The 26,476-nt window shown below is 31.7% G+C and overlaps 4 protein-coding genes across 4 annotated transcripts; 2 read left to right on the forward strand and 2 right to left on the reverse strand.

Moving 5' to 3' along the window:
• Nucleotides 1-1,041: 1,041 nt before the first annotated feature.
• Nucleotides 1,042-9,665, reverse strand: LOC129946764 (novel acetylcholine receptor chaperone). Its single transcript, XM_056057079.1, has 4 exons — nt 9,166-9,665; nt 1,812-1,950; nt 1,595-1,746; nt 1,042-1,523 (listed from the first exon to the last, which is right to left on the reverse strand). The coding sequence occupies exons 1-4, from the start codon at nt 9,283-9,285 to the stop codon at nt 1,455-1,457; spliced, it is 480 nt and encodes a 159-aa protein (XP_055913054.1). The 5' UTR covers nt 9,286-9,665; the 3' UTR covers nt 1,042-1,454.
• On the forward strand, nt 6,755-7,842 carry LOC129946763 (putative nuclease HARBI1). The gene is made up of 2 exons (XM_056057078.1): nt 6,755-7,083; nt 7,145-7,842. Exons 1-2 carry the CDS (start codon nt 6,956-6,958, stop codon nt 7,656-7,658), a joined length of 642 nt encoding a protein of 213 aa, XP_055913053.1. The 5' UTR covers nt 6,755-6,955; the 3' UTR covers nt 7,659-7,842.
• Nucleotides 9,666-10,656: 991 nt separating the features above from the next.
• LOC129946762 (uncharacterized) lies at nt 10,657-13,656 on the forward strand. The gene is made up of 5 exons (XM_056057077.1): nt 10,657-10,902; nt 12,604-12,639; nt 12,705-13,168; nt 13,231-13,396; nt 13,463-13,656. The coding sequence occupies exons 1-5, from the start codon at nt 10,809-10,811 to the stop codon at nt 13,615-13,617; spliced, it is 915 nt and encodes a 304-aa protein (XP_055913052.1). The 5' UTR covers nt 10,657-10,808; the 3' UTR covers nt 13,618-13,656.
• Nucleotides 13,657-15,434: 1,778 nt separating this feature from the next.
• On the reverse strand, nt 15,435-25,521 carry LOC129946761 (uncharacterized). The gene is made up of 4 exons (XM_056057076.1): nt 25,384-25,521; nt 20,006-21,273; nt 16,456-16,634; nt 15,435-16,390 (listed from the first exon to the last, which is right to left on the reverse strand). Coding segments are annotated over exons 1-4 (2,037 nt in total). The 5' UTR covers nt 25,386-25,521; the 3' UTR covers nt 15,435-15,802.
• Nucleotides 25,522-26,476: the final 955 nt, after the last annotated feature.

Consider the following 26,476-nt stretch of genomic DNA (forward strand, 5'->3'; position numbering starts at 1 on the left):
GAGTCGCCCATTCCAGCAACTTTTTAGTTTGTGTTTTGACACAAAGTAGACGATCACCTCAAATCAATTCCTTAGTTTGTGTCACAAGGAATTATAGGTAACTGATCGAACATTTAACTAAATCGTTGAATAATTTTCTGTGAGCCCAAGGGAGAGAAAAATGTAGTTTATGTTTGTTGTGTATTGGTTAGAATCGTTGATTACTTTCGCAGTTGCTAATGTGCGGGCAACTTACGATCGAAGTATTTGGTTTCGAAAAAGTTGCATGTGCGCGCCTAGCCTAAGTGTTATATTTTAACTTAGAGTGTCCGTATGGGACCAGTAAGTTAGTTGTAGTTGTTGATAGGTTAATTAGGCTAGTTTTATGAATTTTTGTCTAGTTTTAAGATAGATTTAAGATTGAATTAATACAAATGAATTTAAAAAAAAGGGATTTGGACTGTCATTTTAGAGGTCTTTGGTTCGATCCCTGCCTATGCCATCTAAAGTTTTGTTCACGGGTACTGACTCATGTGAGAGGTCTTAGGATCGATCCCTACCTGTGTCACCCACAAATTTTTTCACTGGTACTCCATCTTTTGAGGAATTGACAAATTTTCCGAGAGTAATTCTTGTCATGAAAAGTGCTTTCTCAAATTAGCCGTTCAGATTCGGCTTCCATCCCTAATACCATTATTCGCACACAGGATTGATTGAGAGTTGTAAGTTACTAGGGACTGTTGCCAATTTTTTTTTAAACATCTGCTTTTTTATCGTTGGATTTATCTCTAGCGTTTTAAAATATTTTTGCAATAAACAGTTTACTTTTCAACTTCACTATGCTATTTTTTAGACTAAGTTGCATTCAAAAGCTTGAAATTAAGTTTTTCTTATTCTTGCAAATCAAATCGAATAGAAAATGTGCAACAAATTGTCAGAAAATAATTCAGCCAATCTTATTAACTTCGATTTGGTAACAGTTTCATTTTTCAGAATTCTGAACTTGGAGTCTCCTTAATTCGCAATAAAAAAACATAGTTTACTTATTTTTTGTGTGATTTATTTTTATTAAATTTTTTTATTAAATGATTTTTTTTTATAAAAATGTGTGTTTAAAATAAAAATCAAAAAACGTTTCTTTGTCATTTATGTATGTATATATGTGAATTCCTCACTGAAAGGGATATTTTCTTGTTGTGCAAAAGGACAGAGTATTAAATAAAAAAATTTATATTCCTATGATCAACACGCACAATTCTCGTTTGGCACTTAAAAGTAAAATATGCTAGTAAATAAAAAAAAAACAAAAGTAGCTATCACGAGTTTTTTAAAACTACGACTAGAAATGGGTTGACACAAATTAAAATAATTCACTAAATTTAATCATTTCGCTTCGATAAGGATTATGAGTTCTAATGTCATTTTTGTTCAATTTCTGCTAGGTTTAAAAATAAAAACGATGATTAGAAATTAATTTAGTCCTGCTTGATACCATTTGCTTGTGCTGGATTAGCCGATGTAGGATCAGTTTCTTTTCGACTTGTCTGCAATACAAACAAAAAGTAATTTACATTTTATGAAACTTGATAAGTGATATGTAGTTGAAAGGACTTACCTGATACCATACAACAAGCCTTCCTCCAAGCATGAACGTAAAAACGAGTGCTGGACCAGATCTCTCGAACGGATCGCTAACCATGTAATGTTGATAAACTCCCAGTAACATGAGCATCAACAAAGTTATATTAGCAGCATTCTTAACTTTATCTTTAAATTATATTAAAGTATTTTATTTTCGAATTTCAGCCAGCAATCAAATTGTCAATACTTACGAAATGGAATCAGAGCCATCGCCAAGCCACATACAATTTCTAGAATACCAACGCAGCGGCGATACCATTTCGAAGGAATTTTAATTCCAAACAAGGCAGTGAGAGGGAAAACCTTTGCATACTTTACATATTCCGTTCGCTGAAAAAAAAAACAAGAGGTAATAATTTCTCACAACAAATTTAAATTACTTATTACAAATGTTTATTTTTAGGTTCTAAAGAAAAACTAAAAACAAGAGAAAATCCTGAGAACAAACTAAAATAAATAAGTTAGTTAGCGCAACAGTTCGTTGAGAACTAGGGTCTAGTGACTTATAACTCTCAACCTTGTGTGCGAATAATGCTATTAGGAATGGAAGCCGAATCTAAACGGCTAATTTAAGAAAGCACTTTTCATGACAAAGAATTACTCTTGGAAGATTTGTCAATTCCTCGCAAGATGCAGGCAGGGATCGATCCCAAGACCTCTTGCATGACAGTCCCACCCACTAACCATCATGTCACTTGTCAAATTTATTTTTATCTTCCCATAGGAAGTTATTGTAATGGATCCGATTTGTCAAATTGAAAATTTTGACATTTCTCGACGTTTCAAGGTCCCCAGAGTCGAAATAAAAGATTTTTAGAAAGATGTCTGTGCGTGGTTAACCCTAAATATCTTACGAATCAAAAATGCTAGAGACTTGAATTAAATTTTATATAATTTATTGTAACGTGATACCAAACAGGTATATTTTTTGAAAAAAATCAATATAGCGGTTTTTTTTATAAATCAATAAAACTGAAAAAAAAAATTGTCACCTCCAAAATTTTACGACTGAAATATGATTTCATCTTTAAAACAATTGTGTGCAACGAAGAATAATGTTTTTGACATCTGATAAAATTTTGAGAAAAATCGAATAGACAGTTTTTTTTATAAAAAATAAAAACTTAAAAAAAAATGTATAAAAGTTGGTAAAAATTGATTTTCGACTCAAATATCTCTTCAAAAATTTTAAATATTGGCTTCAAACTAATTTTATCTTATAAAAAATATTGTTTTCAACATTTAGTAAACATTTTAAAAAATTCGAATTGACAGTTTTTTTTACAAAAAATAAAACTCTAAAAAAAAACAATACCAAAACTTGGTAAAAATTTACTTTCGGCTCAAATAGCTTTTCAAAAATTAAAAATATTGGCTTCAAACTTATTTTATTTCACAGAAAATATTGTTTTCAATATTCAGTAATTAAAAAATAAAATCTACAAAAAATAGTGCGCAAATTTGGTAAAAAAACATATAGACAAACTTTTAAGAAAAACAAATCTACAGACGGGATGGGAAGTTATCAGTGTGGGTCGCATCCCAGCCTCTTTTTAATTTTGTACTGACACATATAGTTCAGAAAAGGCATATAAAATTGATTCAATTTGTTTAAGACTGCTTTAAAAAATTATTTTATACTTATTTATTTAGCTTTCACCAAGCTGACACAATTTTAAGTCTGCGTATGTATATACAAAACTGATTCTAACTTAAAAATAAATCGATTTTTTTCGCATAAAAAATGAAACAAATGGGCATTCAAAAGTTTTACAAATTCGAATCAAAAATACATTTTGATTATATCAATGTAAAACAAATGTTCAAGAGAAAGTTATACAACCCAGTTTTTAATAAAAAAAATCACACATGAATAACGTTCCCTAAGTTTTATAGACCATTAAACATTTACATGTAGATATGTGTGCAATTTCGAAATTATTTTGGCACAAGAGTTTTTGACAGATCTGTCAAAAATCAGATCGGAAGAACAGTAGAAAAAATGGCAACGGATGTCCACCTTAGGTTATTACAGAAATTCATCCATAAGAAATATTTAGGTGCTATATCACCGCTAATGTGAAGTTAATACAACTTTCCACAACTAGGGGCACTCTCTTTTAATTCTTTGTAAATTACGAGTTAAATGGCATTTTTTATTTATTTAAAATTTTCCCACTAGTCACAGAAAAACACTACAAGAATAATGCTCATTTATATTTTCCAATATGTGGGTCTTTGAAAAGCATTTCCTCAGTTTTTTAAAGCTAATAAATAATTCAAAAGTCTACGACATTGTATAGCTTATTGCAAAAATATAAGCCTACATTTTCAAACATCCATTTTATAATGAACTTGATATAATTCGAAAAATGTGTATTTCTCTGCATCTCTATTTATTATAATTTCAAAATCATTACGATCACGATGACTACAAACTTTTATTGAAAGAACCCAAGGAATGTTATATGATTGCAATGGATATGGTATATAGACTCTTGGCAAACGAATCACAATATTTTGCCTACACCACTAATACAATATTTTCTTATAGATACATTTATTACAACTAAGAATGTTTTATAACATTATTTCTTTTCTCTATATGTTAAAACAGCAGGCTTATTCACCTACCAAAAACAGAGCACATACAAAGTTACGTAAAAAAGTATCGTAATGCCTTTTTATGTAGTTACTCAGATATTTAGGTATTTTTATGAATCGAATATTTTCCATTAATTTGTCTTTCATTTTCACCAAATAAATCTTCTCATATTTGACTGACGCAACGTATTATAGCCGCTACTGCGTGCCTGCTTATGAGAAGATGAAATAATGACCATACTGACTCGATGGATGTGGGAAAATGAACTTGAAATATTTTTCATTATTTTTTTTTTCAAAAAAGATCTATTTAACATTTTCAGTGAGAGTGAGTAATAAATATATCAACAGTTTTTTCTGTCGGAAGAGGAGGTACATTATTTTCCACAAATTTTACGCCAGCGGATGTAAAATAGTGAAACAAAATGTCATTGTTTTTTTTTGTCAGGGCCTTTTGCCACGAGACGAAGGTGGCCGTAAAACCACATGCGTGGTCTTGTAGTGATTCAAGTTCAAAAACATCATAATTTTTTTTCAAAACTCATATATTGCCATCGAAACACTAAAAACGTTTCCGAATTTTTTAAAAATAATTCCAATGGATAGGTACTATTAGTTTATATAAATAAAAATACGAGTATCTAAGAAAAAAAAACACACAGATTCAAAGGGTGGGCGGGATATATTTTGGTATCCATAATAATATATAATATTTGCTGAGTCTGTTTTGGCTTTTGTTGTGGGTAAATTTGTAGTTTAGGAATGCTTAAATTGATGTCAATCACAGCACGTTCAGCATCTTTTGCAATGTTTTGTTAACTTTGTTTTTAGTAAAGATAAACGCGTAACGAGAAATAACTTCAATCTATCTTTGTTGATTTAAAAATAAAAATAATAATGATCACAATAATAATAAAGCTTGTTTTTATTTTTCTATGTAAACTTGATCGTACTCTATTTTCCAAGATATACATATTTTTAAAGGTAAGTTCATACTTTATAAGGAGATGAAAAAGGCATCCTATTTCAAGACTTCGTTGCGGAGTTATCGCAGTCACAACACTATCTTTGATAAGGGTTGCGTGAAACGTCCGTGATTTTATATAATCCTCATTACTTAGGAAACTAGAGCTTGGAAAGGTATGTTCGTACTCTATAAGGCAGTATAAGCCACAACCTGTTTCAAGGCTTGGTTGCGGAATTTTCGCAATCAGCGCAAAAAATCTATTGTAAGTTGCGTGCAACTTCCGTAACTTAGCATAATCCTCATTATTTCGGAAACTAGAGCTCGTAGAAACTTTTGGTTGGCAGATGTGGTTAGAGCACGACAATACCTTTCTTTTGATGTGCATCTCGACGGGATTGGGAACAATGTTGGACAAAATGTTTTTTTTTGCCAAGGGGTTAGTCCACAATTTTTTTTTCGAAAAAAAACTAAAAGTTATAGTTTCTCGAGATATATACATCGTTGGAAAGGTATGTTCGTGCTCTATAAAGCAGTATAAGCCACAACCTGTTTCAAGGCTTGGTTGCGGAATTTTCGCAATCAACACAAAAAATCTATTGTAAGTTGCGTGCAACTTCCGTAACCTTGCATAATCCTTATTATTTAGGAAACTAGAGCTCGCAGAAACTTTTGGTTTGCAGATGTGGTTAGAGCACGACAATACCTTTCTTTTGATGTGCATCTCGACGGGATCGGGAACAATGTTGGACACAATGTTTTTTTTTGCCAAGGGGTTAGTCCACAATTTTTTTTTCGAAAAAAACTAAAAGTTATAGTTTCTCGAGATATATACATCGTTGGAAAGGTATGTTCATGCTCTATAAGGCAGGAAAAGCCACAACCTGTTTCGAGGCTTGGTTGCGGAATTTTCGCAATCAGCACAAAAAATCTAGTGTAAGTTGCATGCAACTTCCATAACTTAGCATAATCCTCATTATTTCGGAAACTAGAGCTCGAAGAAACTTTTGGTATGCAGATGTGGTTAAAGCACGACAATACCTTTCTTTTGATGTGCATCTCGACGGGATCGGGAACAATGTTGGAAAAAATGTTTTTTTTTGCCAAGGGGTTAGTCCACAATTTTTTTTCGAAAAATATACGTCGTTGGAAAGGTATGTTCATGCTCTATAAGGCAGGAAAAGCCACAACCTGTTTCGAGGGTTGGTTGCGAAATTTTCGCAATCAGCACAAAAAATCTATTGTAAGTTGCGTGCAACTTCCGTAACTTAGCATAATCCTCATTATTTCAGAAACTAGAGCTCGCAGAAACTTTTGGTTTGCAGATGTGGTTAGAGCACGACAATACCTTTCTTTTGATGTGCATCTCGACGGGATCGGGAACAATGTTGGAAAAAATGTTTTTTTAGCCAAGGGGTTAGTCCACGATTTTTTTTTCGAAAAAAACTAAATGTTATAGTTTCTTGAGATATATACATCGTTGGAAAAGTATTTTCATGTTCTATAAGGAGGTGAAAGCGGCATCCTGGGCCCTTATTATGAATTACGAAACGAACGGCAGAAAAAACGAAACTTGAAGAAACGAAAGTCATGGTGAAGAGCGATTATAACATACGAAAATAGAAAGCAAAAAAAGTTGCCAGGCAAAAACGAAAAATGATAATTTTTTAAAGGAGCAACTAACTTCACTCCTATTAACAAATGTCAAAATATAAATAAATTCGAGGAAGTTTCAAAAATAAATGTAATTTGCATAAATTCTATAAAATGATTTTTCACTGCGAATATTTCCTTGAAAGCGAAGATGAATCCCAAACTAACGAAGAAGAGGAAATGCGTATAAAAAGAAGAGTTTTAAGAGATTCATCGAACCCAATGAGCCTTCCAAGTTCAACGTTAGTAAAGTGAAATCCTTTCCATCTAGTATTAAAAAAAAACTCCTTTAATATTTGCCAGGTTCAAGCTTCTTTATCGTTTGAACAAGGACGCATTCAAATATGTATTAGAAGAGATCGATCCTCACCTTCCAAGTTTCAAATCTACATACATACCAAATGTATTGAAATTAGCTGGAACACTTCGGTTTCTGGCCGAGGGTGGTTACCAAAGAGGAACCGGACAGGACTTCCTTGTTGGTATGGCACAACCAACTTTGTCGGTCACCCTCTCAAAAATATTGACAGTCATGGAAAATGTTCTTTGCCCAAAGTTTATATCCTTTTTATCGACGGAAGAAGAAAAGACTGCAAGCAAACAACATTTTTATGAAAAATTTGGTTTTCCTGGCATTATCGGTTGTGTAGATGGAACGCACATCAAAATTATAAGACCAGCAGTAAATGAGCATCTTTACTTCAATAGGAAAGGTGACCACAGTATCAACGCAATGATCGTAAGTATCTACCACCTATTCCAATTTTGCGCACTTAACAAAACAAAAACCAACCAAACCAAAACAAAAAATAAATGACATTTGACATCTACCCCCAAAACGAAAGCTGAACGAGAGCTGAAGGCACTCGTAAATAAAAATACGAGTATAGTCATTTTTACGATTCTCGTTTTTCTTAATCGCAATTTGACGATTTAGTGCCACTACAATCGTTTTTTCTAATCGCAATTTAACGAATAAGCGTTATTTTGAACGATTTTCGTTTTTCATAATAACCCCCCTGTTTGTTGCGTGCAACTTCCATGACTTTCCATAATCCCCTTTATTACAGATTACAATTTATTTTAAAACGATGCAAAGACCTTTATTTAGTCACCCAATTACAGTTCTTCACTTGAATACAAGTTATTAAAAAACACAATTAGTTCTTAAAACGCCAGCCTTTGGCATGTCACAACCCCGTAAAAAAAAACAAGTGACTGTTTATTAAACATTATCATTGATTTGCGAAAACTTATCAATTTTATAAAATCTCTGATGTATATAGTTTAATATATACTACAACTTTCATAATGCAGTGTTCTCCAATTTATTTCAAAAAATAAAAAATGTTGTGTTCAGTTTCGTTCGTCATTCCGTTGTGTGTTATTTTAATTTAAAATTCGAGCGAAATAACGCCAACTCAACATCAAATCCCATTTTGAATTTTAGTGTTGATAATAAAGTTAGTTGCATGTCACACAATTTGACAGCTGCCATAACTGTACTAGAGTCATTAATTCATATTAGACTTAGATTTGTTAAAATGTAGTTTATTGATATTAGAAATTATAAAGAAAAAAACATAAGTCCTGATTATAATCTCAAATTTCGTCTTTTTTGTAAGGCATATTGTTATTGTTCTTGATTTCATTATCATTAGTACTTTTAAGATGAATATTGTTAGATTTTGTTTGTATTGTTTGTTGATTACATTAAAATATTTAGTAAAACTATGTGAAAGTAGTAAAAGATCAGTGAATAACGTTACGTTAAATGTCAAAAGTCTGTTTTTAAAACCGATATAGTATTTTCTCACAGTATTACTTATTAATAATTACTTTTAATTGTTACTACATGATTTTAAGTGATCATTAACAGTGATTGACTGAAAAAAAAAACACAATAGTACCATCCAATGAATATAATTAAAAACTTGTTCCTAAATTTCTTATTTTATTTTATGTTCTCAAACATATACAAAATTCCTCTTCACATTTATAATAATTTTTGTCATCAAAACAAACAAAATATTGATGCTTCATGATCTTTGCTCACAAACATTTGAAATTCATATCACTACTTATTTTTGTAGTATAAATATAGAAACACAAAAAATGAGGCATGACTTTTTGCACATTTCGATTTCAATTTAGCATCAGCTAAGCACCCTGGCGCCATTTTTTATTTTATACTATAAAAATCAATATTTTCAAAGCCAAGTCCTTTCTTTCAGCTTTATTTTTTTTTGTATTTCAACCACTTACAAGCAAAGGGTGTGTAGTAGTTATAAATAAATAATAAATTAAAAAAATAAACGTCTTACCAAATCTTTGTATAAATCCTTGCTAATGTGAGGTGTTAGTTTAAGTGCTCCGACAAATACAAAAAATAGTCCAAGAAGAACCGATAAACTCTTCAGCACAATTGTATTTGATGTGGCCATATTTAAATATCTTTTGACTTTCTCCGTTGTGATGCTTTTTAATATACAATTATTTCTCAAAACGAAAAAACCGCTAATTTTCTATAAAAAGATTTCAACACACTACTTATCCCTAGGCCTGTGACCACAATCGACTGTGTACATAATGTAGAAAGTTTCACAATATTTTAAAGGGGCTCGTATAAATAAATATCACTCTTTTTCGAAAAGGAAATTAATGGATTTATGTAGATGCAAATACGAAAAATTTAAATATTTTCGGTTATGAATTTATCGTCACTACTCGTCGAGATGTTAATTTTCGTTAGCTTAAATTTTCTTATGATATTTAAACTGCAATAGCTCTATTGTGTTGCGCTAAGAGACTAAAAAGCCTTTCACCCGGAAAATCGATTCTTGTTCCATCCATCAACAGAACCCATACCCATCTCATCTCTGGTGGTGGAAAACTGTCCATGGTGAGAATTGAGGTGATTCGGCGCGGAGCTTATTCGAATTCCAAAAAGGCAGTGATTCCCAAACTTCTAAGGCATTTTCTTTTTGAACTCACAAAATGGAAAGCTATTGATTGCACAAATTAATAAATTTTATTTATTAAGAAAGGAAACAGAATTTTTGAGTTAATTTCAAATATAAACTCAAGGCAATTTTCTTGTAAATAAATTATTATTTGTTTTAAAGGCCCACTCATACCAAAATTGTCTTTATTTATATAATTTTGTATATATCATTTTAAAAATCCTTCATCAATTTATTTTGAGTTGAGAAGAAAACGAAAATTGGTCTAGGTTCAAAATCTGTCACTAAAATTTGATTATTTTTTGTTTTCGGAAATTGAAACCAAGTCAGATTTAAACGTCAAATATGTATACTACAGTCACCAGAGACACTCCATTTATATAAATGGCAAACGGTATTGCAATGCTAATTGTGATTTTGTAAATTTATAATTATGTTAAGAAATAATGAAAATAAAATCAAATCTAATCTATATAAAGTGTCTTTGACAGTCACCATAGATTATTTTGTATACAAAAAAGTTTTGATAAAATGTAATTAAATGTCAGTTAAAGTAAACTAAAGAGGTACGAACTGTCAAAATTTCAAATGGGAAATTCGGTCTACAGAGTAAATTAATATATTCCAAAAGTAAAAGAAAGCAACGTTTTACAACAAAAATAGACGTCTGATATTCAATATTTTAAGAAGGCAAAATATCGAAACAAAAAAATTAAATATATAAATATAAAATATAAAATATAACAGGCTACCTACCGATATAAACAGTCCAATGCAAAATTACCCTTACAAGTAGTTATTATGTCATCTGGACCTAACACGAAAAAATTTGACACATCTTCACAAAGTGACAGAACGCAACGTAACCCTAATATTAAATTTATTAGTGTTTTTGGTCTAGATTAGCATTTGTTTTTGCTTCTAGGTTAAACATTATAAATCTACAAAAATAAAGAAACTTAAAGTTAAAATTGTTGATTACTACTTAAAAAAAAATAAACGTAATGTGCAGTATCGGAGAAGATGACTTCGGAGATGACGGTGGCGTCCATGCCATGGTCAAGGACAATGATTTCAAAGAACCCAGCGATAGCGCAGGTAATTGTTCCAAGTGTGATGCTGAAGGAAGACTGTTTAAGTTGAAATTCCGCGAACCAGAATGCTCAAGCTGTTTTCTGGCGTATGCACGTCACAAATTTCGTGCTACACTTGGTTCATCCAAAATCCTGCCCAAAGGAGCTGAAGTGCTCCTGCTATTCGATGGCACTGCCGAGAGCATGGTTCTTTTGGATATGATGCATTTTGCTCAAAAACAAAACGCTTTCAAACGGCTGCACGTGGAGACTAAAATTGTTTTTATCGATGAGAGCTCGGTATACAATTCAATTAATATTGCGGCTGTTAAAGAGTTTTTAGCAAATTATGAATTTGAGTCATATGCTATTTCCCTTACGGATGAAAATTCAATTTGCAAATTAAAAGAAGTAGACTCTTTAGAGCTAAAATGTAAGGAACCTGAATTTTCAATCAAATCCGTAAAAACTTTGACATCACGACAAGACCTTCTAAAACTATCAAAAAACAAGGCGATAGAAGCTGCTGCTAAAAAACTTAATTGCAACTATGCATTCTTGCCGGACATAAGCACAAACCTGGCGACAGAGCTCATCAATAGTATCGCACTTGGTAGAGGTGGATCTGCTGCCTTAGATGTATCTCTTTTGGATGATCGTTTGTCCGATGTTAAGTTGTTGAGACCTCTAAAAAATCTCACCGTCGGTGAGGTAGAAACATACTTGCAGGTCAGGGACTTGAAGCCACTCAAAACTGAAATGTATGGCGAAGCATCTGGCCCTAATGCTAGTATCCAGAATCTAACCAGGCAGTTTGTAAACGATTTGCAAACAAACTTCTCATCAACCATATCAACGGTTTTTCGCACTGGGGACAAAATTGCACCCAAAAGCATATGTCAATCTCTGGATGAATGCTCAAAATGTGCACTTTGCAAGTCTGAACTAAGTGCTGCCCCTTCGAAGACGCTCCAGGCTTTAGAATTTTCACGGGTTGCTTCAGCGTTCAGTGGGAACATGGATAATTATAAGATGGAAGAAAAACCAAAAGTTGATGGCTTTTGTGGTGACCTTTGTCATGCTTGCGAAAATATTCAAAATGATACTGAAAAAATTATTGTATCAAGATAGCAATAAATTGTTGAAGTAAATCGTTTCGTGTTTTAATTTATTGGTTTTATTTGAGTTCTTAAACAATTCGTTTGGTAGGGTGGATATTTCTTCCTCTTAAGAAGCTTTAGTCAAGTCATTTAACGCTACCAAGCATTAGAACATCATTAATAGGATCTTTACAAACTATCAATTTAAATAGATATCGGTCCTATTCAACTGAGAAGATGGAAGGCAAAGCCATTAAGTGTTTCTACCCTAGGTCCTAAAGCAGACGAATTAAAACACGGAAATTATATTATGCTGCCTTATTTGAATTTTCTTTTCTCCTGACGGTTTTTAAACAAAAACAAGAAAAATGAATCAAGAAAAAATATTCATTAAAACAGAAAGATAGAACATTTTTTTTAAATCTGGTCCAAACTGAATGAACTTTCACGTAAATTAAGTTTTAAGTTCAAGTCAAAGAAGTTGATTTGAAAAACATAGATTTTAAAGATCTTTTCAATGCTTAATACCACAAAACATGGTTTCCAACAAAACAAATTATTTTTAAACGTATTCCAATAATAGAAATATGTCCATCCATTTAAATCTTTACTTTTTTTCTTTGCAGATATTTCCGATATAGAGGAGCAAGAAATTTCATTTGGTAAGGAACAAAGAGGTTTTTGTCTATACTTAAAAATAACTCTTAAAAAAAAATTATATTTATAGAAGAAATAGGGCTATTGGAAAACGCGGTTAAAATTGGAAAAATAAAAAAATTTGTGAAACTTAATTTAAAAATCAAGAGAATTCCAAAACAAAAAAGATGCACAAAGTTATCCGAAATCAAAAGTAGTTCTAGCAAACCATCAACAAAACATTCATTGGAATGCGATTTTGATGAAGATTTGACAGACGAATCGAAGTCAGATATTACTCCGAAACTATGCAACGGTGACAATTGTCCTGCTACAGATCAAATTTTAAGTGCAATTGAAGAACTACGTGAACTTGTCAAAAACAACTGTAATGAAACTCGCGATCTCCGCAAAGAGTTACTTGGCATCAAAAAAGAGATGAATGACGATAATCCAAGTTATATCCCATTTACGAGAGGCCCATGTCGAAGTTTGGATGATTTTAACTTACTTGAAAATCAAGTTCAAGAAGACGAATCCTCAAGGGAAGCTGTGGTATGTTTTTTTTTATAAATAAAGAAAAAAAAAAAAAAAAACATTTACGAAACTTTATACAGGAAGAAGTACTCGATAAAGTTCCTGATCCATCATTGGAAAAGTATATCCGTAATTGCCTCAGCGCTGTTATAAGTCTTAAAGTAGCCTCCCAATGTACTTGGATTGCAAAAAGAGGAAGCACATTACAATCTGTGCATAACATGGCCATTATGAGAATTATGTTTGGTAACTACAATTATTTAACATTTTGTGTTTAATTTTACAAAAACAAATATTTATATTTTTATTTAGATTGCATCCAGAAAAAATATCCAACAACAAGCCTATCAGTTATTGAAAAAAACGTAAGGACCTGGTTAGGACAAACGAAGGACCGCTATCGACGCACATTGGAGGGTAGATGTACAAAATCTGAGACTGATGAGTCATTGGATCAATTTACATGAGACCGTAGTAGTAAAATATATTTATAATTTTAAGTTGCATCAAGTTTTTATTTTTTTTTACTTTGAGATAGTAACATCTTTAATAAAATATGTCTGTTTACCAATAATGAGACAATTCATTTATTTAATTTATATACATATATTTTCTTTCGTGCAACATGCACCATAAGACGACACAATTTTGATTATCCACAAGAAATTAAAACATTGACTAGAGAAATAGAACGAAAATACGAAAAGAAATAAACTGACTTTTACATTAAAAAATATTTCTTTGTTCAAAGGTACACTGCCGGTCATAAGGTTAGAAGCAGGAATTTTCGAGAGGTAAAATCGTCAATTATCCCGTAACATGATGCTTTAGATAAAAACAACTATGGTAAATGAGGGACTATTTTGTTAACAACAAAATATAAAATTTGGGTAAAGGAGATATTTAGCTAACGGAAATTTCATGGAAAATTGTTAATGGAGTCAAGAATACACGAAAATAAATCGTGTCATTAGATTTATAAAGAGATTTCAAGGAGACCAGAGAAATCTCACTCCAGGACAATTTTATACCATGAATTAGCGCTTTATTGTCATCCCTCATGTACCTTACGTGTAAGCTAGTCAAACGCATTTTTAATTAAGGTCCGAGGAATATGATTACCTCTCCGGCTGTGTGTATGGCACCGTTTTCCTGCTGAACAATTTATGGAAATGGTCCAAAAAGCTCGATATTATTGGGGAATACTGATTCCAGGAAGGATTTGTATGTTTTAATAGTCATTTGGCATTATGGACTACCAAGTCTATAGCGCCACACAGTAAAATTGAGCCCCAGACGATTAAGCCTCCTTTTTTTGCTATGGTGATGGAAATAATAATTATAAATTATAGTCATCTGGAACATCTATGTTAAATTTTTGGTCGGACAAAAATAACCTCTCGCCAATCATTTGCGGTCATTCATTAGCTTTCTCTCTAGTTTTAACTGCCGATAAAGCTGAATTTGACGCTATTCTAAGGATACTTCGCGGTTCGCGAAGTCTTAAGGCAGAGGAAGTGTTTTTTTTAATAATTTTTCGAGAAACTCGATGGTTTTTTATATGATTGCCGACACATTGATCACTTTGATTTTTTTTGCTGGATATAGCAAAGAATTAAAGACATTTAGAGCAATAATCATCTATTCAATAAAATAGTCCCTCATTTACCATAGTTATTTTTTTCTAATTGATCATGTAAGGGGAGGAATATCTATTTCACTTTTCGAAAATGTCTGCTTCTTATCTTATGACCGGCAATGTATGTTAGATTTGAAAGACAGAAAGCCTGGTCTCAAACTGCGAGCTAACAAGTTTAATTTTATTTAGTTTATTTATTCTTCTAACCACCCAGCCTTAAATTGAACTTGATAGTAAGTAAATGAGAAACGAAGATATAAAAACTAGACTTGCAATTAGCCATAGCTTAGTGTCCAAGATCCGACAGCAAATTTTAGGAGTATGTATATTGTATGCTTGCTGAAAGACTCTTACCTTCAAGTACATACGAAGCAAACAAAAGTTGCAGCAAACTCTTCGGTTTCTGGTAAAGGGTAGGTACCATGGATACCGGACAGGACTTCGTTTCGGGTATGGCACAATCCACTTTATAATTAAGAGAAAGAGTGACCATAACACCAATGCAATTGTAGTAAGTACCATCCACTTAAATAGATTCAGAGATCCATATATAGAAAGATATTTTAGAAATTCTTTGATTTTCTCCACCTCCATTTTAAAATTGAAAAAAAAAAAAATAAACAAAACTTTTTTAGCTTATCAATCTTTTATTTTATTTATTTCTAATAAATCTTATATTAGTGTATGAGAAACAATACTACATAAGTTACAATTTACTGTTTTTTTTTTTACGATAGATGTATTTGTTGATTTGTGGATATTGTTTAAAAGATAAATGAGAACATAAAATTAAACGGTTGATTTTAGGAGTGTCTTTTATACTACCATACTACTACATTCATAACTTGTACCTTTTTTTGAAAAATAGTTTGTTTTCTTTTTTGTTTAAATAAATGATCACATCAAGGTTATGTTACTTGTTACTAATTAAGATTTGATGATTTATTTTTATACGTTTAATACGTAATATTTAAAAGCAAACAGAATATTCAATGTTATTTTAGAAACTAAATTTAATTTTGAACTGGTAATGGAGGTGGAGGGTATGCAAACATTCCGGGGGGACCCGCTGCAAAGTTTGTGGGAACGGCATATTGATGCGCTGGGGCTGGAGGAGCTTGGCGCGAATTGTAATTTTGAGCTGGTGGAATATTGTAGTTTGAGCTTGATGGTGGATAATGGCCGGGTGCACCAGTGGGCTGTGGAAGAATTGGCGGTCGCACACTAAACCGTGAAGCATTTCCGCTTTCTGTTGCCGATGGGGGTGCGGACGAGAAACGGGAAACGTGGCCATTGGATCTCTGCACTCCACCCGACATACTGTTACGCGAATCCATTGGTGGCTCATGTGTTGGAGGTTTGTTATAATCACGGTGTACTTGCTGTTGTTGATATCCACCGCGATAGCCACCGCCGCCACTGCGATCGTCGTTTCTTTGTTGATGACCTCCGTTGTTCATGTAGCCACCACGGCCTCCATCACGACCACCGCGTCCACCACCGTAACCGCCCGACTGATTTCGACCTTGGTATCCTCCACGACCGCGCTTGTTCGAACCAGAGCCATATTGTGCCATTTCCATTAAACGTGGATTTATTACCTATTAGATTATAAATAGTATTTTATAGGAATCATTTTTTTTTCAATAAAACTTGTAATAAAAACCTGATTTGCTTCTCGTAGCACTTGAATCAAATCATTTGCCTTGTTTGAATTTGAGTTTGTGAACAAGGTGTATGCCGTTCCCGTGTTATTGGATCGACCTGTGCGCCCAATACGATGAACGTAATCCTCCGAGTTTGAAGGGTAATCATAGTTGATTACAAATTTGACATCTTCGACATCTATGTTGTTTAATATGATGGAAATGGTGTATGGAGGGGAAAATAAATATCATTCAAAGAACACTTACAACTAACAAAAACAGTATTAAGGTTTATATAAACTTATTTGAACAAAAAATCATCTCAATTTACTGGACCTCGACTTTAATTTTATGTTTTATCACATCCATTATACAAAACAAATGTAGCTTTTGTTAAAAACAAAATATTTTTTTTTATTTTTTCGGTACTTACCAGAGTCAGCAACCTGAAACTTTAAAATGTCAATAATAACAAATAGTTTTAAGAAGCCTATGTGTTCTGTAGTTCTAGAAATGAAATCAATTTGGTGGTAAAAAATTACAAATAAAGAAAAATTTCAATTTTATTATTATTGAAAAAAAAAAATGTTAAATCCAATCTTCATCATTATGAGGATTAAACACGTTGGTACAATAATTTTATTATCATAAAAATCGAAGTCCATTTTTTTTTTAGTTTTTTGTTCTCACATGTTTTTTTAATGAAAAAATATTAAATATTTTTGTTTGTCTATTTTATAGGTATTTAATCACAATAATAATTTGTCAGTCAAAAAGTTGGCCGAGAGTCTGAGAAGTGTGATCCTCCGTTTCATCGACAGTTGGTTTTTTTTATAGAATGTTTTTTTTTTTATTTTATCACTTATCATATCAAAGGCACTATATATTTTCGTGTATGTATATATCGGTATAACGGTAAAGAGAATCCAGTTTTATTATTCCAATGTATTTTTGGCTTATAACTAAAACTACTTGAACATGCATTAGAATAAAAAAAACAAGAGAGGAAAAAATCGACATTTTCCATGAACGAATGATGGTGCTTGGCCATCATTAGATTCAATGATTAAAAATACCAAAAATAGAAAATTGAAATAATTAAAAAAACTTCTGTTTTCAGTGTTTTACCTGTTTTTAGTTTATAGTTTATAACCAGCTGCAGCCACATTGCTAAATTATTTCTATCATTATTTTGTTGTTGATTCGCTGTTTTTATTTGTATGTTTTTTTTATACAACGAATCAAAATTCTTCACTTTGTTATTTTTTTTTTTCTTTTATTATTTGAAGATGAATCCTTGAATTACAAAAAATCCACAAGATCCGGAGAAAATTTTAAAATAGCTTGTTTTCTTGGCTGGCTGTGTGTTGATGCGTTTTTTAGGCAAAGGTAAACAACACCTGAACTAAGAAGATAAAAATAACAACAAAACAAAAGATATTTTTTTAAAGTTAGTAAGTTTTATTTTACTTTTATAAGAGTCTAGTTTTTTTTTTGTAAGGCTCCAATGTGGGTGGTTCCTTACCTCATGTTTTTTTTTTATTTATTTATTTGAATATTATCTTCTCCTCTTACATTGTGGACTTCAAAACATCATCAACAATGGAAGAACACAGTCGAAAATACATATTCAGCTTTCGAAGTTTATCGTTAAGTTGCAAGTACATACTATACACACCGCTTTTAATAATGCCTTTCTTTAGATGTGACAACAATATTTAAATGTAAATTTTGTGTTAAACCTTTAATTTAAGCCTAGATACGTAATGTTAATAGTTCGATAAAATAATATTGACGAGATAAAAAAATAGTAAAAAAAAAATAGGATCAGTTTTAAAACACCATGTTTACATATTTTAATTTCCGAAAGAAACCAAATGCTAAATAGATTGGGTATATTAGATATAAATATGTGTTCAGTGATAAAAGGAAGTATTAATATTTATATACAATTTTAAGCACACAAATTTGAACTTAACAGCATGCAAAAGTGTTTCTTGTTTCGTTCTACTTTTAAATTAATTTCCGTTGCACAAGCTTCGCATCGGTTGGGTTACTAATCTTTACATATCGTATTTCGCTATTTTTGTATAACTTAAAATAATGTGTCTAAATATTTGTTGTGTCGTAAATAACAAAAACAAAAGAACAACCTGAAGTAATAATCTAAAGGATATTCAAGACCAGAAACATTTTTCCATGTGCCGAAGTTGGTTGGATACTAAACTTCTTTTATAATATTATTTTTAGCATGCAAGTGCCGAAGCATTCACCTCTTTTCCATTTAGAAAACATACCGTTTAATGGAAGCAGTGGTTTGAAAAGTGTAATGGGGTGCTCCATCAGAAACGTCAATAAACCAAATTACATTAATTTTAATTAATCGATGACGCAAACCTAACGAATTGATCGCCGGTGAAAAATGTTCCTCAATGGAAAAGTTTTCGCTAAAACTGAGGTTAATTCAAGGTGAGAAATAAATTGCTTTACAAAAAGACAATGAAATTTAAGAACTGTGCTGAAGAATTATCACTCTTGATCGAGATTTTGTTGATGAGGCCTGGGAACTTGCAAAAGCAAAAAATCAATACTGATTTTAATTTAATCATTCATTATGAAAAGCACATTTTGTAGAAAAAGAGAGTTTTTGGCTTGGCCAACTTCTCCTTCCAATTTGAATGGTGTTCTGCAAAACCCAAATAAATTAAATTTCTTATGCTGAAAACTATTTTAATATTATGTAAATACTTTGCTGGTCACTGAGTATTTGATCGAGATTTTAATAAGTCGTTAGTTATTTACCCTCACATTCATACATTAATTAAATATTTTAAAATTACAAGGAACACACCGAAATAAAACATTGGCTTCGTTCATCGTTCGACTTTTTTTTAGTTACTTTTTGTTAACTGGGGCATTTCAATTTCAGATGAACATTAATTAAAACTAGGAGTATGTCCGCTATTCTAATATGAATCTAATAAAAATCGCTAAACTCTTAAGCTAGTAGGTACTTTTGAAAAGAAAAAAAGTCTCAAGTAAAACTTAGAAGAGAAAGATAGAACTGCACTAAAAGGGTGTTATTAATCATGTAGTGTTAATATACTAGGCATAGAAATAAATAACAAGGAGTATTATAATAATTTTATATGTAATAATAATAAAAATACGAATAAGAATAAGAAAAATAAATATCCCGCGCATTTATATATCCAAGGCTTTAAATTTAAAGAATAATCAATAATAGCATTTTTGTTTATTATTATTTGTTATGCAAAGCAGATATCACGGCCATTTTTTTATCGACTGACTCAAATTCTTTTTGTGGTACTATTTATCCATAATTAAATAAATAAATATAAATAAGATTTATAAAATATAAAATTGAGCAAAAATCCTTTCGTCATCAATTCCACACCTCCATCCTTTTGGCATGCAACATACGAGTACATATATTTAATTGGTACACCGATTGAAATCCTCATTTTGTGGGGCACACTCATCAAGGCGGTGGGTGGTAGCGAAATAATGAAAGAATTTTTTTACTAGTTCTACTTAAGAAGCTCTTACCTAGTCCACGAGCTGCAACATCCGTTGCAACTAAAATAGACTGTCTGCCGTTACGGAATGAAGCTAGAACATAATCACGTTCTTGTTGAGACTTGTCACCATGAATGGCACATGCGCGCCAGCCTTGGCGTGAAATTGTGCGTGTGATTTCGTCCACACGTTTCTTTGTTTCAACAAAAATTATAGTCTTAGTTTCATTCTCAGATGATATTTCGGTCAGAAGTTTTATTAGTTTTGTGTCTTTTTCTTGTTCCTCACAAACATCGACAATTTGCAAAATGTTGTGATTGGCCGATAGGGTTAAGGAGCCAATGTTGATTTGAATGTAATTGTCGAGAAACTCTTCGGCCAACATTTTTACTTCTTTTGGCCATGTAGCCGACCACATGAGTACTTGACGGTCTGGTCTTATTTGTTCCATTATCTTGCGAATCTGGGGCTCGAAGCCCATATCAAGCATACGATCAGCCTCGTCTAACACCAAGTACGTGCAGCGTTGAAGGTTGGTCACGCCCCGCTCAAGGAAATCGATCAATCTTCCAGGAGTCGCAATAACGATTTCGACTCCCCGCTCAAGATCTCGGGCCTGCGAGTGCTTAGGAGCGCCACCAAATATGCACGTATTTCTAACGCGGGTCTGGGAGCCGAAATCGTTTGCAACTTGCTGAATTTGTTGGGCTAGCTCACGAGTGGGTGCAAGTATCAAAGCTATCGGACCTTCGCCATGCTGCAATCTCGGCTGGTTGTTGATATGGACAACAGCCGGGAGTACATAGGCTAGAGTTTTTCCCGATCCGGTTTGAGCTATACCCACCATGTCTCGACCACTAAGAGCGATTGGCCAACCTTGAGCTTGGATAGCAGTTGGCTTATTAAAGCCCTGCTTTTTTATCTCAGTCAACACGTACTCGGGGAACCCACCCTCTTGGAATTCAAAACTTGGCGTCGGGATGCTTTTTCCCTTTAGGGTGATTTCGTTATTGCTTAGGAACAAATCAACATCACCTTGAGGACGGTTCATAACCGAATCACATGGCTTGTAGAAATTCTTTTCAAATGGTGTTAATGTTAAATCAGACCAGTGAATGCGTCGCAAACGATCACCCGGCTTAGAATCATTGCGCCGATCAGCTGGTGGCCCCCTATTATAAGGCGCTCCTCTGCTGTGTGGTGGTCCATTTCCTCGCATTGGCCCGCCGCCACCTCCACGATTATCGCGGAATCCTCCACGACCTCCTCCATTAGGACGATCTCCAGAGCGATTGTACCTGCAAGATAAAATTTTGCAATTGCAATTAAATAATAAAAATAAAATTACTAATTTTTGTAAATAAATGTATAAATTCTAAAAGATGCATTAATTAACTTTTTGTTTAGATAAGTTTTTGTAGCTTTTTTAGTAGTTTAAACAAATATATTTGTTGTTTAAGTTTTTTTACTTCAATCTTTTATCTAGTGGAAATAAAATACAAATTTTTAACTACCTTCTTAAATATAAAAGCAAAATTTATTCTATTTATTTATGAGCCGTGTCTAGATTATCACACACGCTAAAGAACACAACCTCAAATCAAAACAATCAAGTCTGCGGCTGTCCTAACACTGTTAAGCATAAGTAATGTGTGATAAGTCACAAAATGCATGGCATTTTTTTACATTTCCTTCCGTTTAAATGGTTTGAATATGCATTAACAAATGTTAACGAAATTAGATGGTGATTTCTTAAAACTTTAAAAATGTTGAATTTGAATATCAAAAATTAAAGGTTTTTCAAGTCCAAACGTCATATTTTTCTTGAAACCTTATCGGGTATTCCTAGTCGTATCGTGTTTTTTAACTGTTACAAGTTTACCATACGTAAACAATTATTAGAATGTCACCTTATTATTTTCCATTATTTGAAAAGATATACAATGCAAGGAAATGACTTTACAATAGGTACCAAAAGTAAACAAAATGAAAATCATTTGTTTAGGTTTTTTCGATTTTTAGTACATACATTAAAAGAATGGCTATCAACAAAAATATCTTAAAACCTATTTTTCAAAGATTTGCGGAAGAAACAGTTTTTAAAAACAAGGGACACAAATTATCAGAAATAACAAAATTACAAATATAGAAGGAAAATGTTTTTGTAAATGAACTTTTAGATAGATAGATGATTAATTCTTTATTTTTTCTTATTAAAGTTTAACGATAATTCTTACTTAAGAATAAGGACTTGGTAATTCTGTCGTCTGCCTGATCTGACATTTCATTATACAAGAAAAATATTAAAAGTAAAATAATTGAATTTAATAATTTATTTATAAATTTTAAAAGCCGATAATAATAATACAACAATTTGGTTGGATTCGGTTACTAAAATAAATTAGTTAAGCAATAGAAAAACTTGATAAGCAATCATTAGCAATTCTGATATGATTTGAAACACAAATATGTCAATTTTAATGATTTGAAACCCAAATTCAAATATTTTAAATAATGGTAGCCTGATAAGTAAACATTAACAATTTTGGTAAGATTTGAAACACAAAAATAGTAACAATTTTAATATGATTTGAAACATAAAAAAGTTTTAAATAATGGTAACTGGCCGAGTGATTAGACTTTATGTCGGGAAGCTATTTCGGAAATGTAGGGCGTGCTTACAGAAGTTATACAGGGTGGACCATCCTAGCGCACCATTTAATATCTCCTGTTTACAGTGAGATTGCTTTCATTTAAATGTAACCGACGAATTTCCTGTAATATCGGGCATACCGCAATAAAATGACGTATATCTTCTATTTCTCTTGTGTTACATAAATTACAAGTTTGTGGAAGATCAGCTCGATCAGGCGTTAAGATTTTAAATTTCAACTCGTGCTCTGAAGATATAACTTAGGTATAGCTTTTTCGATAATTCATAATTGAAATAGTTAGCTTCTGATGGTAGTTGGTGATTGTGGTTCCTATAGGTGTTCCTGGAGGTGTTCCTGGAGAATGTTGTCGATGCTTTAGTAAATGCTGATTGTAATTTCTTTAAACAATTTTAACAGTAAAATTTTCAAACATAAAGCTCCATTCATCTACATTTGACTCCAATAAAGTTAAGTTAGCTTCATGTGAGATAGCTAGCTGACTCCATTCTTTGAAAGGGGTGTCATTAGATTGCAGTAGTCTTAGGAAAATGGTAACATAAAATGCGTAAACAAAACTCCAAGATATTTAAACTCTTTTACTGCTTCAATGCGTTCGTTATTGAGTGACCAATTCTCTTCCGGCAGCCTTCTTTTTTGAACGTTTAGATGTTTAGGATTTAATTGAGAAATATTTCAAAAAATATAAAAATGAACTTAAAAGAATAAAAAAAAACTTCCGGGTGACAGTTTTCAGTTCAGAACGAACTTAAACCATTTTCAATAACTCAAGTTACGTATATAATAATTGATTGATTTTTGATAATAATTGATTTTTTAGATAAATCAGCTCTTTGTTCAATATTACTGTTAAAAGATCAACTTTAAAATACCTTTTTTCAAACAAAATGATTGTTGTTAAAGAAAAGAAATATGTATATAATTTGCCAAATTCAGCATGTTTAAGATGTGGAATATTCTTAAGTGTGAAGATACAACCCAAATTCCGATCATAGGTCCCAAATTTTTCGTAAAGATTAAGCAACATAATGAAAACAAATGCTAATTTGACTGCAAATTAATTGTCGTTTTACTTTTCTTAAGAGCTTGTATTCGAACGTAAAATAATAAGAGAATAATTGCTAAAATTACCCTGTTTTTTGTATTACAATAGCATTGGCCTACTTCTTTTCTAACTAGGTTGAACAATTGTCAAACAAAATTGTACACGTGTTATTGTTCAAAGTGATTTAAATTTGTAAACATCATTTATGAAATACGAATTTCGTATATCTATAACGTTAAATCGCAAAATAAATAACGCAGCAGTAATTGTCTGTCGCTTCTTTTAGCTGTTTTATTAAAATGGTGAGATTAATGTGTTTTAAAACATATCAAATATTTAAGTTTTTTTTTAACAACACGACGAAGAGCGAGGAGAAGAATGAATTCAAAAAAATATCTGCTTGTTGTATAAAAATTTGTATAAATTTCAGTGACGAGTTGGTTTGATTCCTTTTTTATTTTGTGTTGCAAGCCAAAAAATAGTTACCTTAAAACTTGCGGCAGTTCAACAGTTAACAGTTGAACTTATCTCCTAGCTGAGTTGGATATAAACTAGATATTAAGGCCTAGCAATGATTTAGAAACCATGAAATGAGGTCACATTATTAATAATCGGAAGAATCTTGAACTTTAAAAAAAGAACTAACTACAGGCCTAGTATTACAGGCCCATATTTTGGCTTCATTTGTTTTGAAAATGTGGTACTTAGCAAGAAAAACTCCTGTTTTAAAACTCAGTCCAGAATCAACCCAGTCCTACTACTGTCAAATTCATTCAACAAATAGTTCTTTTCCCAATTAATTTGCACGAAACTGTACCTTACTTATTTTAATAGACAGAAAATTGAGCTTTTTGATATTAGGCGAATTATTTACCTACCTACCTAGTGAATTTTTTTACATTCTTTCAAGGTAAGGGTTGATAAGTTAAATACGATTTCAGAGCTTTATAACTATTCTGTATTGATTTTAATCATTCATATGTATTGCACCTTCAACTTCAACTACAGTGCATTTCAGCAAACTTAATTATATTGAAATTATACCTAGGTACATCTATTTTCATAGTTTCCATGGTTAAACAAGCCCCTTCCATTCCGCCTACTCACTTATATGAGAATGAGAAAGAATAGCATCTCTTTCTAATATTTAAATAAAAAAAAAGAAATAATTCTTCAACTTTGAAACTCGGCCATTTAAAACAAGAGATAAACATGAAAATTATGTTTATTTTCTGCAGACTATCTTTAAGTCTATCTACATTATGAGGACAAAATCTACTTGCCCTAATTTTTCAAATTAATCAAAAGAAATAAATGCATAATTTCACATGCATCCATTTTAATTAAAATAAAAACTCTTGAATAGAAAATCAATTTCACTTAACGACAGGTGAGGGGGGTAAATAAAAAAAAAATTATGGGTCGAGGTTGCAAAGTTAATCTTTTACGAAAAATACTAAATTATTTATTAAAATTAAAATATTTTATGTAAATTGCATCAAAATTTGGATTGAAATAATAAATATTTCCACAATTTTTACAAAATTGCAGCAAGGGAAAAATCGATATGTCGGCCATTTTGAATTTGAAAAGTTTCTTCTCTAAATTATTCTTTTATATTTTCAACTTAATATGAGATTCAGAGGGAAAATATTTAATAACTTCACTCAATAATGAAAAGAAATACTCACATTTTGTATATTTTATTAATTAAAGGTTAAATACTTTAATATATTTTATTTTTATTTTTGGATTCGCCTGGCAGCACGTCCTTTCTCAATTAACGAATAAACGAGAATGAAGATGTAATGAGGAACGCAAAATAAAATGACGAAATTTATGAAATGAATCAAAAATGAATTTCTCCATTTCCTTTTGTTTTTTATTTTCTTTGTAGAGACGGCTTAAAGTGATGCCAGAATTCAAAATTTCGGGTGCTAGCTACTCCACGTCCACATTCAACAAAGAAATGTTTGATATTTGACTTTGGTTCTATTAGAAACGAAGATTATATACTGATCGATCGAAAATCAATTAAAGAATTTTTTTAATGAAAAAAAGTATAATTAGGCATTTTTTTTTTTCTAAAAATGTATTTTTCTATTTTCCGGACGAAAATTAATTTTCCTTAACAGCTGATACTTTTATGTTCAAAAGTGAAACGAATCGTTCTACTGATTTGTGTTCTAATTTCACACAATTCCAATAACATAGAAAAGAAAAGTTTTTCGGTGGATTTCAATCAGGAAATTTTCTTCAAATACAGAAAACAACCTGTCAAGAAAATTCCAATGTTTGTTTTTAATAATGAAAACCAATGATAGCTATAAAGTGGTCAAAAACGGAGAACGAAAAACTCAGTAATAACTGCGTTCAGCGGTAAAAATTTGACTGAAATTCAGACTGAAATTTAGAAAAATAAATATCTCCAAAAAGTTCACTATGGTGTAAGATTTTGATGCACTATTATATTTTCAGCACACGAAGAAAATTATTGCCTGTCGAATAAAGTTTAATCATCAATTGTTTGTAAATTATTAATCATAAATATAAAACAAAAACAATATTCAACGGGCTTGCCAAATTATTCCCTACTAAATTGACTATGAAAAAGGCTACGAATAATGGAACAGAAAAAGGGAAATATTCTAAAGTGTGACAGAGTTATCAAAGAAGTTGCGAGCAGAATGAACAATTTTAGATGGTAATTAGTTATAGTTTAAAGTGAACGATTTCGTAAGGACCAGACTTTATATGAGCAAAGAGTTTCAGAAATCTCGCAAA

This window comes from Eupeodes corollae, chromosome 2 (assembly GCF_945859685.1).
Source record: "Eupeodes corollae chromosome 2, idEupCoro1.1, whole genome shotgun sequence".
Classification (NCBI taxonomy): Eukaryota; Metazoa; Arthropoda; class Insecta; order Diptera; family Syrphidae; genus Eupeodes; species Eupeodes corollae.